The sequence below is a fragment of the Eptesicus fuscus genome, chromosome 6 (assembly GCF_027574615.1).
Source record: "Eptesicus fuscus isolate TK198812 chromosome 6, DD_ASM_mEF_20220401, whole genome shotgun sequence".
NCBI lineage: Eukaryota > Metazoa > Chordata > Mammalia > Chiroptera > Vespertilionidae > Eptesicus > Eptesicus fuscus.
The window spans coordinates 76,125,292-76,139,030 of NC_072478.1; the positions used below are offsets into that span (position 1 = coordinate 76,125,292).

General features: G+C 52.6%; 1 protein-coding gene across 1 annotated transcript in view; it reads left to right on the forward strand.

The window, feature by feature from the left end:
• TGFBI (transforming growth factor beta induced) overlaps positions 1–13,198 on the forward strand; it is a 33,309-nt gene extending 20,111 nt beyond the window's left edge. Inside the window, exons 8-17 of the mRNA XM_008142028.3 lie at positions 1,967–2,179; positions 2,976–3,113; positions 3,696–3,841; positions 5,586–5,722; positions 6,493–6,623; positions 8,927–9,051; positions 10,244–10,346; positions 10,944–11,023; positions 12,088–12,112; positions 12,561–13,198. Of these exons, the coding sequence (XP_008140250.1) occupies positions 1,967–2,179; positions 2,976–3,113; positions 3,696–3,841; positions 5,586–5,722; positions 6,493–6,623; positions 8,927–9,051; positions 10,244–10,346; positions 10,944–11,023; positions 12,088–12,112; positions 12,561–12,601 (1,139 nt within the window). The 3' untranslated portion in view covers positions 12,602–13,198. The remainder of the gene's footprint in view (positions 1–1,966; positions 2,180–2,975; positions 3,114–3,695; positions 3,842–5,585; positions 5,723–6,492; positions 6,624–8,926; positions 9,052–10,243; positions 10,347–10,943; positions 11,024–12,087; positions 12,113–12,560) is intronic.
• The last annotated feature ends 541 nt before the right edge of the window (positions 13,199–13,739 follow it).

The window sequence follows — 13,739 nt, forward strand, 5'->3', positions numbered from 1 at the left end:
ATTGCTGGAGGAGAGGGAAGGAACAAGCATGTGAGGAGATTAGGAGGGGAGGCCAGGCTCTGTGCCCCCTTCAGCTCCAAGACCACTGAGCTGCTGCCTGGTGATCCCTGAGTCCCCTGCAAAGGGGAGTAGGCCTCCATTCCCCTGTGTATCCCAGGCACCCTTATTCCTCCCAGATATAACCCAGGGATAACTTCATTTCTTTGGAATCTATTCAAACCCACCTTTGAAATACAATGCCTGATGCATTTCCGACAACCTATAAATGCAAAAGGTTCTCCTTACAGCCATGCGGGGACAGGAATGGGCACACTGCTGAAAGCACAAGTGGGGATCTACCGTGTCCAGATGTTGTGCTGCCTTTATGTATCTGGCCTGAGCCAGGATTTGGGCCACAAAAGTAAACATGATATAGCCTTTACCTTCAAGGAAGTTTAAACCCAGTGGTGCTGACAGGCTTAAGAAAGGTCACAGTGACAGAGATACTCACCATGAGAGCAAGACATGGGTGGGCACTTGCAGCCTCAGGGGTCTGGAAGGCTTCCTGGAGGAGGTGAGATGTGGATGCATTTTAGCATAAAGTGAGAAAAAAACACCCCTAATATTTACTGTATGCACATCTGCCTTTCTCAATTCGGTAACCCGTTTGCTCAAAGCAAGAGCCCTCTGTGGTGGGGGGAAGGAGGGGAGGTTGACTGGCAGCTGGAAGGCAGAGGCCATGAGTTATGAAGTTAATATGAAGTTCATGTTAATAAGCGAATCACTAACACGTTGTGGGCATTTGCTCTGTCAGGCTCTATGTGGGATCACAGTGTCCTGTTGTTATTAATGGGTTGGCAGACTGGCGAGAAGCAGCCCCAGGCTGGTGTGCCCCATTTGGACACTGGCTCTGCTCGCCCCGCGAGTGGCCCTGGCAGGTCACTCCTACCCCACCCCTGCCTTCGTCCCTGAGAAGCTAAATCCCCAAGGCCTCATTCCCATAGCGGTCTTGCCATCATTTCTATCCCCCGCCGGCCGAATTGGGTCAGCCCTGGTTTTGCAAGCCCTCGACACTTCTGCAGGTGCCCATGGCCTGCAGGCCTCAGAGCTTCCTCCTGACCGTGACAGTGTGGTTTTGGTTCCCACACTCAGGACAAATTGAAACTTGCCTCTGCGGTGGGAACATAAGACAAAGGGCCTTGGCAACTTTGGTGAGCGGCAGTCCCAGAACCTGCTCCGCCTGGCTGGGGCTGGCCGCGTCCCCCTCGTCTGCTCCAGCCCGGGTCTGGTCCCTAAGGCAGCACTTGGACAAGTAGTAGACCTTTGGGTAAAATGTACAACAGCAAAATAAAATGTACAGATCACTCATAACCTCATTTGCTACGGTTTCCATCTTCCTACCACATTTTACATTTTTATTCAAGTCAGAAGATAAAAAGTCCCAGGGTAAACTCATTTGAGTGTTTCCCCTATCCTTGAAGTTCAGGTACTAACTGAGGAGGGAGGCAGAGCTGGGGGTCCAGGCCAGACTCAGAGAGAATTAAAGGCCCGAATGATCAAAGAGAATTTACCCTGAAGTTCATGTTAATAAGCGAATCACTAACACGTTTTGGGCATTTGCTCTGTCAGGCTCTATGCTGGGTGCCTCACGTTCAGAGTTCCATGTCCTCCGTACACCAGCCCTAGGAGCTGAGTGCTGTGCTAAGGCTGAGGAAGTTGAGACTCTAAAAGGCTAAATGACTTGCCCAGCCCCACCGCTGGTAAGTGGTCGAGCTGGGATTCAAATTCCGGCGGCCTGACCACGGGGCCCTGGCTAGTTTTAAAGGGACAGCAAGCAGGAGAGAAAGATCTGGGCCATGCAGTGCCCCAGCCTCGTCTGAAGGTCGACATCTGAGAGAACAGAATCCTCACAGCCCTGGGCAGTCTGTGAGCTGGCCCCTGAGGTCACCTGGAGCGGCCCTGACCCTCCTGTGTCGTTTGCCCCCAGACCTGCTGAACAACCACATCCTGAAGTCAGCCATGTGTGCCGAAGCCATTGTTGCGGGGCTGTCCGTGGAGACCCTGCAAGGCACGACGCTGGACGTGGGCTGCAGTGGGGACATGCTCACCATCAACGGGAAGGCCATCATCTCCAACAAAGACATCCTGGCCACCAACGGCGTGATCCACTACATCGACGAGCTGCTCATCCCAGATTCAGGTAAGCAGGCCTCTGTGGGCCTTGGTCCCACCAGGCCCACTGTCCCCTCTGCCGTCCACGGTGGCAGAGCCGGGGAAGTTTGGGGATCTTTGGGGCCGATTGCCTACCTGCACCCAGCTCACAGCCTCTCAGGAGAAAAGGCCTGAGCACCTGGTAGGTTGAGGCCACATTATGGAGAACCTAAGCTGCAGGCCTGGGAGTCCAGAAATTTTCTTGGAGGTAGTGGAGAGCCACTGAAGTCTGGGGAGGGAGCGACTCAACCACAGGAGCCTTTCAGAAGATCTGGTTGGCACAGAGGGCAGTCGCTTTCTCAGTAGTGCCCAAGCACCCAGGGTCAGTGACCCCAGGAGAAATGACCGAATGGACTTCGGCTTGGGTTTCATTCAGCATCCTAGCCCCGTTCTGGAATTCCGGGGAGGGCTACTTCGCATGAGTGAAGAATTTTCAGAGGAGGAACCAAACCAGCAGAAAACTCTTCCCATGGGTGTGGTCATTGGCATTATCTGCTGTTCAGAACCGACAACGATGCCTGTGTCCCTGGCGTTAGTGCCCTGCCCAAGGGCGGAACAGTGGCAGACCTCTGCCCCACTGAACCTCACCTTGCTTCCCCAACCAGTGAGATTTTCTGGGTGACCGTCCCCTGATGACACGAGCCTGCAGTGCCCCAGCAGCGTTTAGAGGCGCTGTTGACTCACGGGGTGACATTCCTGCTGATGGATGTCATGCTCTGGGATGAATGAATGATAAATGAAAACAGCACTTTTAACTTTTGAACCCACTTTCTCCTTCCTTGTAGCCAAGACACTGTTTGAGTTGGCTGCAGAGTCCGATGTTTCCACCGCCATTGATCTTTTCACACAAGCGGGCCTCAGCACCCACCTCTCTGGAAGTGAGCGGCTGACTCTCCTGGCCCCCCTGAATTCTTTCTTCAAAGGTAACGTAAGGAAGGCATCCCTGTGGGGGTGTCACTGGAGGCTGCTGCCCCACCACTGTCACCTCCCTGATTTACAGCACCCTGTGGAGCGTGAGCACTCCCGCCCAGCTCAACCGAAAGCAGATGTGACTTCACCAGGAACCTCAGAGCCTCTGCTGTTTCCTTTGGCAGAGCAGAGAATGCATTGGGGCTCTGGTCCTCAGAATTCAAGAGTTTGCATCTGTCTGGGGAGCAGAGCACTCCCCGGCCTTTTAATTGACAGGATCAATGCCAATGTGCTAGTCAGGCCGTCAGTGAGGAGACAGCTGAGTCCTGGCCTCAGGGAAGGCGGAGACGGGGGCCAAGTTGTGTCCGTGCATTCCCCTCCCTCTTCAGGCAAAACTCCAACCCCCTCAATTATCTGGACCTTCTTGTGTTTTTATAATTCCCAGAAGGTAGAAGATGTTAAGGAATATTGCAGCCTCACTTGATTTCTCAATCTCCATTTCCAAAGTCAAGGACAGCCAGGCTCTCCGCCACATTTGTCTCTCCACTCTTCCTTTCTGGGCCTGGCTGTGGCCCTGACCGTGCCGCCTCTTACAGATGGAAGCCCCCGCGTTGATGCCCGAATGAAGAATTTGCTTCGGAACCATATGGTTAAAGACCAGCTGGCCTCCAAGTATCTGTACCATGGACAGACCCTGGACACTCTGGGTGGCAAAAAACTGAGAGTTTTTGTTTATCGTAACGTAAGTTCTGGGTCCTCCTTTGCCTCAGCTCTAAAAAAAAAAAAAAAGAAAGAAGCTGTATTAGTATTTACCAAAAAAAAGTTCTCAATAACTAGGAGCTTGCCTGTGAACTGGCTTCTAATAAGGAAGGGAGGAATTTCTGCAAAACATATCTAACTAGTGGCCCAGTGCATGAAATTCGTGCATGGGTGGCAGGGGGCGGTTCCCCTCAGCCCAGCCTGCACCCTCTCCAATCAGGGACCCCTTGGGGGATAACCCCTGTGGGATCGGGCCTAAACCGGCAGTCAGACATCCCTCTCGCAATCTGGGACTGCTGGCTCCTAACCACTCACCTGCCTGCCTGCCTGCCTGCCTGCCTGGTCACCCCTAACTGCCTCTGCCTTCCTGCCTGATTGCCCCTAACTGCCCTCCTCTGCCGGCCTAATTTCGCCCCCAACTGCTCTCCCCTGCTGGCCTGGTCTTGCCCAGTCTTTGTCTCTCTTTGTTTTTCTCAGCAGTCCTCCAGGCCTCCCTGCCTCCCTGTGCCCCTCTTCCTCTTTCCCAGCTGGGAGAGGGCGGGGCCAGTGGGGGCCGTTCCACCCTCTGCCGGCCCTCCCTTCCATCCAGTCCTCTTCAGGCCCAGTCTGTTTTGTTTCCATCTCTCTATCCCAGTCTCTCCCTGACTTTGTCTCTCTTTGTTTTTCTCAGCAGTCTTCCGAGCCTCCCTGCCTCCCTGTGTCCCTCTTCCTCTTTCCCGGCTGGGAGGGGGCAGGGCCAGTGGGGCCGCGCCACCCTCTATCCACCCTCCCTTCCATCCAGGCCTCTTCAGGCCCAGTCTATTTTGTTTTCTCATTCTGAGAGAGGCTCTGAGAGCGAGCTGGGAGGGAGGGAAAGAAAGGGAAGAAAGGCTGTGAGCTGGTGGGTGCAGTGTGTGTCTGTGCATGTGTGCGGTTGTGAGTGAGTGTGAGTGCTGGCCCTGCCTCCCCTGTTCCCGTCTCTGCTGCCACAAGTCCCCACCCACCAGAGCCTGCTGCGTGTGCAGCCTGGGCGTTAGGTTGAGTCTCCGGTCGTTGCGGATGTGACAGATTCAGGGTTTTTATATATTAGGATATCAAGGGTCAAATGAGATTTTGCAGAAGGATTAGAATCTCTTTTTCTGGAGGCCTTTGGGAATAAGCCACACACTGTCTGACCTAGCTAGGTAGGCAGAGTCCACCTTGAACTCAGAGGGATGAACAAAGGGTGGAAGGCTGGAGGTCTGACTTCTTCTTAGCTTATGTGAAGAGAAGCCCCCTGGACTGAAGCACAGCCCTCCTTGGTCTAAAGGTTCTCTTTTCTCTTCTCCTATCTATTCTCTCTCTTCAAACCCAACTGTTACCCTGGACTAGCAGGCAGGAAGCACAACACAGCATAGCTCTTGCTGGAGACCAGCCAGCACCATTGGACCAAAGATTGTTGACATCTGTTCAATAAATCAATCAGTAGACTTGACCTATTTATTTGATCATTGTTGATGGCCCTCAAGTAACATGATATTCTCATTACAGGGCCTCTGTGTAACTTTATTGGAGTATCTATGGCCCTCTTTCCTTAAGGAACACTATTTTTAAGTTTTTCTTTCCTGGAGGAAATACATAATTTTATCCTAGTCTTGAAAACCCACCCCAATATATATTCATTGATGTTTGTGGATGAGGCCATCAGCACAGGTCAGGGGGCTCCTGCTCGGGGGATAACCTGCCCTCTCTCTGTCCCCTTTGCACAGAGCCTGTGCATCGAGAACAGCTGTATCGCCGCCCACGACAAGAGGGGAAGGTACGGGACCCTGTTCACCATAGACCGGGTGCTGACCCCCCCAGTGGGGACCGTCATGGACGTCCTGAAGGGGGACAATCGCTTCAGGTAACCAGCCCCATCCCAGGCGGGGCTTCTGCCAAGTGGTCATGCTGGGGAGGACTCTGGATGGCTGCAATTTGTCAAGCTCCTCCCCCCACCGCAATCCTCCGGGGGTCAATGAACATTAGTGACACGCTGGTGTGACCGTCCGGGCTTGGGATGTGGAAAAGATCAGGGTGACCTTGAAAGCCGAAGTTGAGAAAAAGGAAGTGTAACCTCACATCGATGGGGGACGGGGAGGGACCGAATTTTTATCATTAAAGTGCAAGGAAGACATCACGTTCTCAATCTAAAGTCCCAAGTGAGCTGAGCACCTGGTTTTGAGTGTATGTGCGTCTCCCTCTGTGTGGTATCTACCAACTGCATTGCAGACTTCTTGCCACGCCTTCTCAGGCTCCCTGCGCCACTCTTCCTGCCCGTTCTCTCCATTTCTGACTTCCTCACCACTAGGTGCTGTGACATTGAATGTCCCTGTCACTGAGTTCAGCCGCCTGCACAGAGCCTGGGCACCCTCCCCAGAATCACATCCCCAGGGTCCAATGGCTCCGCCAGTCTCTGGGTCATTGGTCAGCCATGCCACTGGCCTCTCCCTCCTTCCTGCTCTGGCCTTTGACTTCTGGCCATTTAACTGAGCTTAGCGTTCAGGAGAGAAGAAACAGACTGAATCGTCCCTTTTTTTGTAAGGGGTGGAAGGTGAATCCCAGTGCTCCGGGCTCCCCCTGCCCAGTGGCGGGGTATATGTGGGAAAGTGACCGGTTCTGTGCGTGTGTCCACAGAATGCTGGTAGCCGCCATCCAGACTGCAGGGCTGACGGAGATGCTCAACCGGGAAGGGGTCTACACAGTCTTTGCTCCCACCGATGAAGCCTTCCAAGCCATGCCGCCAGGAGAACTGAACAAACTCTTGGGTAAAGACCAACTTATGTACATGGATCGGCTTTTCTAAAGTACCAGTCAGGGTCCCAGCAGGAAAGAGTTGGCAGGTTGTGAAGGGTTTGACTGAAAGAAATTTAATGAGAGGCTATTGGCAGAATTGTGGACAGAATTAAGGATGTAGCAAAGGGTGATGGCACCTAGGGACTAACAACCATGGCAGGCCTGGGGGGTGGAGGGGTGGGGTGGGCAGGACAGGAGAGCTCTATGAGGGGCACAGGACAGTGGCCGGAGTCACAGTATAGCTGCTGTCAGAACCATGGTCACTATGTGCCTCAGCCCCACCCCCACCCCCACCCCCACTACTGCCAGGCCTCCTGTCAGCTGGTTGCAGGAGGGGGAAGGAGGGAGCCCGGAAGACACATTTCATAGCAGTCAGCCTTCTGGGCACCAAACAAGGCAGAGAAGAGCAGAAAGGACTTCAGGGTGGGTAACTACCAGCCCAGTCATCAAGACATGGCTTCCACTTGGGTCCTGTGAGAATAGTGATAATGAAGCCTTTTACCTGCACCAAACCTCCCTTGGGATGAAAGCTTGACTGGAAGCTACTCACAGCCCTGAGAAATGTAGCTGAGGATGTTTGAGAAGAAACCTAGTGGTCAAGAGCTTGGGCTCCCGGACTACCTGAAAGCAAGTTCAAATCCTGACTCTGGTATTTACTAGCTGAGTGACCTCTAGCAAGTTGCTTAACCTCTCTGAGCCTCAGTTTTCCCATTAGAAAAATGAGGGAGGTAAGAGTTCCTTGTTGTGAGGATTAAATGAGGTATTCCCCACATGTTGGACATACAGTAATGGCTATGCTGGTGGGGAAGTAGGACAGGATTGCAGTGTTGACTTCTGACGCATGCCCGTAAGAGACACTTCCACCCATCGCAGAGAAGTGGGCCTGAGGAGGAAGGACCTTGGCCAACCTTCAGGCCCACGTAGTCTACACCTCCCTTCCTGCTCTGGAACAGAATAGGAAGTTCAGGTTGCAGGCAGCTGTGAGCTGAATTTGTGTCCTGTTTAATTTTCTTTATTGCTAAACAAATGTCTGTGTCTCTGATGCTGACGTATGTTCCTGGGAAGAGGGAAGAAGTGCATTCTGAACATAAACTTTCCACCTTCTCTCTGTCCAGCAGGAATGAAGTATTTCCCCGGTGGCCTGAGCCTGCTAGGCTTCCGGTTCATTTTCAGCTGTGTGGGGGCCAAGGAGGGGCAAGGGCAAAGCTTCCTAAACACACCCTCCCTCCGGCCCAAGGGCAGGATTAGACCCCAGCACTCCTGGGGGATGGAGGGCCAGCCAGGTGTTAGCAGTCAATCCGGGTGTTAGGGCCCTGCACCTCGGGGGCTGGCAGTGTCTCCTTGGAAGGGAAGCTCATGCCAGCTGCAGACTGTCTGTGTTTGGAAATCACTTGGTACCTGTGGCTCCATCGCACAGCACTGTTATAGATGTGTCAATAACCAAGTTAACTCTCCAAAATGCTTTAAAACTTTCTCCGTTCTCAGTTCCAAGATGCTGGAAATAACCATCCATAAGCCCCAGGGAAATCCAGCCATTTGGCTAGTGATGTGAGCATCAGTGGCAGCCTTGATAGAGATGAGAGAGCAGCTGGCAGCTTGAAGAATTGCCTCCCACACTTAATTTGGGGAAATGCCTGTGCACCTTTATGAGCAATCTTGCTTCCCCAGTTGGTGGAGAAGCTGATGTGGGCTGGAAGGAATGCTGAGACGTGAGGAGGAGAGATGCTGTGTCGGGAATCCCCCCTTGGCCCTGACCTCATCGGCTCCATAGTTCCTCCAGATTGCAGCTGTTGACTCTTTTAAGTTCTCCGTTCAGGAAATAGCCGTCTCAGAATATGCGTTTGAGAGCAGAATGTGTAAATATTTCACTACTGTGTTATAGCCATCGGGAGCCACGCTGATGATGAAATGTCCCAGATGCCGGTGCTGGAAAGGTCCCTGGCTTTCCAAGCAAATATTTAGCTCATGGAAACATGAGTCATGCTCACAGAGGAGTATGGATTAACTCCTTCTCAGCATCAAGAGAACATGTGCTTTAACCCAGGAGCCCGCCGACTACCGGGGAGATTCATGGCCACGGACATGTCTTGTTCCCTGATCACTAGTGGTGGGACAGAGGGCTGAGCACACAGTGGTGCTCAGTGAGTGTTCATTAGCCAGGCAGGAGTTCTCCATCTCAGGGGTGGCCATTTGTATCTTCTCCTCTGTCCCTTTCTTCACCACACCAATTACCAACCTTGGGCTTAACTCTGTTTTCTTTCCCACAAACCTGCAGGCAATGCCAAGGAGCTTGCCAGCATCCTGAAATACCACATTGGTGATGAAATCCTGGTGAGCGGAGGCATCGAGGCCCTGGTGCGGCTGAAGTCTCTCCAGGGCGACAAGCTAGAAGTCAGCTCAGTGAGTGTGTCTGAAAATTGAAAAGCTGGCTGTGCCCTCCACCAGGGTTCCAGGCACATCTCACCCCAGAATGGCATTACACACACACACACACACACACAGTCTTTAAGATATATCTTGAACCTCTGAGTTCATTTTGTCGAAAGAAAATAGAAAAGGGTCTTCAGGGAAATCAAGTGAGATTGTGGTTAGACATGAATAAGAGCTTCCACATTTGCAGGGGAATAAAGCCTCTGACTGGCATCTGGGGGGAGGGTCTTAGATCTTCCTTCCTGTAAGGAGATGATAGGCAATTACTTTTATGTCTTGAGAGATGAATCTCCAACCCACGCTTTCCCCCACATCCAGGGATCACTGATTTGTGCCATGAGCCAGACCATCCCAAAAGGCTTTTCTTCTGATGCTTGATCTGTGAGCCTTCCCTTGTTCTGCACGTTGATAAATATTCCACTTTGGGGCTGCCACTGAGCCCCTGTGCAGGGACCACTCTTCCAGTACGCAGCTGGCTCTGCTCTGCTCCCTGCTCTCTCCTGACCTTCAGCCATCCCTTTGCTCATCGATTTCCCTCCAGAGCATGGGAAGGCATGTAGGGAGGCGGGGATGGCTTGTTAGACTTATGCCAGTCACCTGAGACTCTCTCAGCTCTCAGATTTGGGTGTCAGGTCCTGTCTGTCACAGGCTTCAGTTCCCCCTTTGACCCCTTGGGTCTGATATGTGGGTCGTTCAGGAAAGCCAAAGATAGATTTACCCTGGTGCGCTTCCTGTGAGAAAATCCCAAGTAGGGCATCAAGGGGGAGTGGAGAGCGCCCTTTACCCAGAACAGGAGGCCTAGTGTCTGTCCCTATCCATCCCCGCAACTGAGCTTAAAGGAGGCTCTTGGCCTCTCTTGAGTCTCAGTTCCCTCTTCTGTTAAGTGAGGCAATAAAATCTGCCTCCTCCCCATGCACTGCTGTGAGGGAGAAGTGGGAACACAAAAGAGGATTTTGTAAATGACAGCGTGCTGAGTCACAGAAGGGATTGGAATGAATCCACCAGACCCAAGGTCTGTAGCCGGCAGGGACTGTTCCTTTCACCAGGGTGTCCCCAACACTTCACGCAGGGTCTGGCATCTAGAAGTGCTCAGTAAACATTTGCTGAATGAATGCGGTGAGGATGCTGTATGTTCAACAACTGGTGCCTCTTTTTCTCCCAGAAAAATAATGTAGTGAGTGTCAACAAGGAGCCCGTTGCTGAAGCTGACATCATGGCCACCAATGGCGTGGTCTATGCCATCTCCAGTGTCCTGCAGCCTCCAGGTAAGGCCCCGTTCCCACTCAGTTTGTAGCTGGGCCCTTCTCTAGCAGTTGGTGTTTGTTTGATAGGAAAACTCTCCTAAGCCCATATAGGAATAAGGTGCCACGTGCAAAGTGAGTCTTCATGAACGCATCACTGTGGCTAATTGAAAGCTAATTAGGACTGTTGTTTCCAAGATGTTATACCAGTGGTTGGCAAACTGCGGCTCGCGAGCCACATGTGGCTCTTTGGCCCCTTGAGGACAGACCTCTCTTTGCTGAATTGCCTGGCTGTCTTAGCCCATTCAGACACAGCCCAGTTGTTTGTTACAGGCAGATAGATGCTGTGAGCGTGGTTCTTGCAGCATCGCGCCCCGTGGCAGCTCTCTTCACCTCCAGCAAAGCTGAACTTGAGCCCAGCCTCCATCCTCACTTGTGCATTCACCTTTCTTGGTACTCTCTCCCCACGACCAAATTCTGCCATGCCTTATGGAAGTTATAGGGGAAAAATTCATTAGAAAATGTGAGCCAGAGAGTCCAACAGTGCCCCTCAGTCATGGCTGTTAGGAATGACATGCTAATAGTTTCTCTCACCAAAGCTGCCTTTTCTTTCATCCCCAGCCAACAGACCTCAGGAACGAGGGGACGAACTTGCAGACTCTGCACTTGAAATTTTCAAACAGGCGGCAGCATTTTCCAGGGTAAGATGCCTGCTAGGTTCGCCCCTGGTCTGAGCCGCCTGGGTCTTCTTCTTGGGACCATGGAGGGGCTCTCCAGATCCCCTCTCTTCCGTGGCTGCTGCCCCAGGGCTCTCTAGAAACTTCTTCCCTCGCTCATTGGGGCATCCTTTGCTCTGGCCGGTGTGGAGTTCAGGGAAAAGAACCCAGGCAGCCCCTGCTGCCTTTGTGGGCAAAAGCCCAGGCCTTCACACTGAGGCCTCTGAGCCTCTGTCCGTGGGGGCCACTGCTGGTGAGAACAGACAGCTCCAGGACCCATCTCTCCAAGGAATTCACCTGATGGCGGCCTGGCCTGCCCTGAGCCTGGGCCTTTAAGTGACTCTTCTGTTTTCCATGACATGGCCCCTCTCAGGTGATCCTGGGGCTTCGTGGACTGTGGTTTGGGTTCTGGATACAGGACCAGTTCTGTGTGTGGAGCCTCCCTTCCTTGCCTTAGCCCCACCCCCTCTCTGGACCTCTCTGACTCTTTATTGCTCCTCATCCTGCTTCCAACCTTGCCCAGGGCCCAGGAGCCCTGCTCAGGTTGCTTTGCTACTTCGGGTCAGGTGAAGCCCCTTGGGAATGTGGGGCACCTAACAAGTTTTGCACCTCAAGAGAGGAGTCTGCAGCAAGCAGTCCTTAACCCAGAGGCCTGCCGCTGGACTGTGTCACTTTCCTTCTGGAAGGAGGTATTAGTGCCCCTCAGGAAGCGTTCTTGGTTCTAAGCTCCTACTCCTGAGCACCACCCCCTGTGCAGTCCCAGCTCCCCAAGCTTTAGGCTGTGGTCTCGGTGGAAGCCCAGCTTTGAGGTCTCCCAGGAATGTTCACCTCAGGCTCCACTTGGTAGGAGTTTGCACAACACTTAGGACTGCTGAGGCCAACTGAGGAGCTCCCCAGGGCCCAGCAGTTCCACATCCCCCTTCCTCTTCCTCATCCCCAGCGCTTGTTCTGAGCAGGGGTGGCGATGAATGAAGCCACTGCCGTGAGCAGGTGCAGGTATACCTTTCCCTAGACACCCTGACACCTTGTGTTTTTGTTTTTGTTTTCAGGCTGCCCACACCTCTGTGAAACTAGGTAAGTCTGGTCTGGGTTTGAAGATCCCATTGACTTGTTTGGGCCTTCCTTCCAAGCAGGCCATACCTACCATCTGCTTTTATATAGATAAAAACATCATGGGGCAATAAAGCAAGCCTGGCCTTCCGGGTCAGACACAGAACACTCAATTTCCTTCTCTATAAGATGGAGATAATAAGAGTGCCAACCTTTTAGGGTTGATATAAATGTTTGGCTTTAGGGGCCTGGTGATATTGCACAGGGGCTTGGCAGGAGCCTGTGGTGAGGACATGGTCCAAGCTGATAGATGTAGAAAATCCCAGTTCAGAACCTCAGTAAGACAGGAGGTTTCACAAACCACAGAGCACCTGCTGTGTGCAGGAGAGTATGGCAGAAGGGGCCCATACTGACAAGCCCTAGACATGGGGAAGTTCGCATCCTTCTCACCGTTCAAACTTCTCTCTTCCAGCCCCTGTCTATCAGCGGTTATTAGAGAGGATGAAGCATTAGTGCGAAGGACCACGGGAAGAATGCACTTCTGCAGCTCCTTGCCAATTTCTCTCAGTTTGCCAAAGAGACTGATTGTTTTTGAAACCAAATATCACACTTCAATGTACATGGCCGCACCATAATGAGATCTGAGCCTTGGGTGGGTTGGGGGAGGAGGGAGAGAGATGTCGTTTCCATTTTTGTTCTCTCTGCACATGGCTGTTAACCCACTACATGGAGAGACCTGGATGTCACTGCCTGACATCCACCTCCAGAAAGGACCTGTCCCAATCGTGGAATTTCCTGCCTATGTCCACTGCTCCGGAAAAGGGACCCGAAGTTTGTGGAGCTCCCATAACATGAATCAAGCAACCCAGCCTCAAGGGGGAGTCCTGGCACGGTTTCTGTAAAGCTCTTTCACAGCTGGAGAAATGGCGTCATTATAAGCTATGCGTTGAACTGCTCTGTCAAACATGTCTCAAGTCTACATGTGGCTTGGACACTTCCGTGTGGCCCCGTCCAGGTAGATCAGAGAGGGTGGGTAGAGCACGCAGAGCCCAGCGTTTCCCAGGTTTGGCAGAGCCATGGTGTGTTTGTAATAATAAAACCAAAGACACATGCCTGTGTGGATGGGGGCTGTGCTGGCTGGGAGTTCACCGGGGAGGGCTCTGTGCCTCAGGGCTGTGATGCTCCTTCACACTGACAATGTGCTCAGGAGCATCTCAGCATGGAGGGAGCCCTGAGCCGAGGCTGGTCTGGGGTTTGAACCTCAGTCTCTGTTGAACTGTGTTCATTTCAGTTTCCAGCAGCCCTTGAGTTTCCTGTTCACTTTACCAGCACTTCTCTTATTGGCCTGAAGCGCCGTGTTTCCTTACAGCGGTGTGACCCTGTGGAATGGTTGCCTGCATGTAGATGAGGTGACTGAGGCTCAGGAAAGGGAGAGCCATTGGGAACACAGAAAATGGTCCAGCTGGGAGTGGAACCCAAGCCTCCTGACTCCCAGAGGCCGCCATTAGACAAGCAAGCAAAATCAGGTTTTCCAGGTCATACACTCGGTGCCAACAACATTCCAGTCCCCACCCCTGATCCTTCTGTGTTGTCCATCTTAAAACGTTCCTGGCACTGAGAGGCTGGTGTGGCCATGGCATCATTGCTCCCT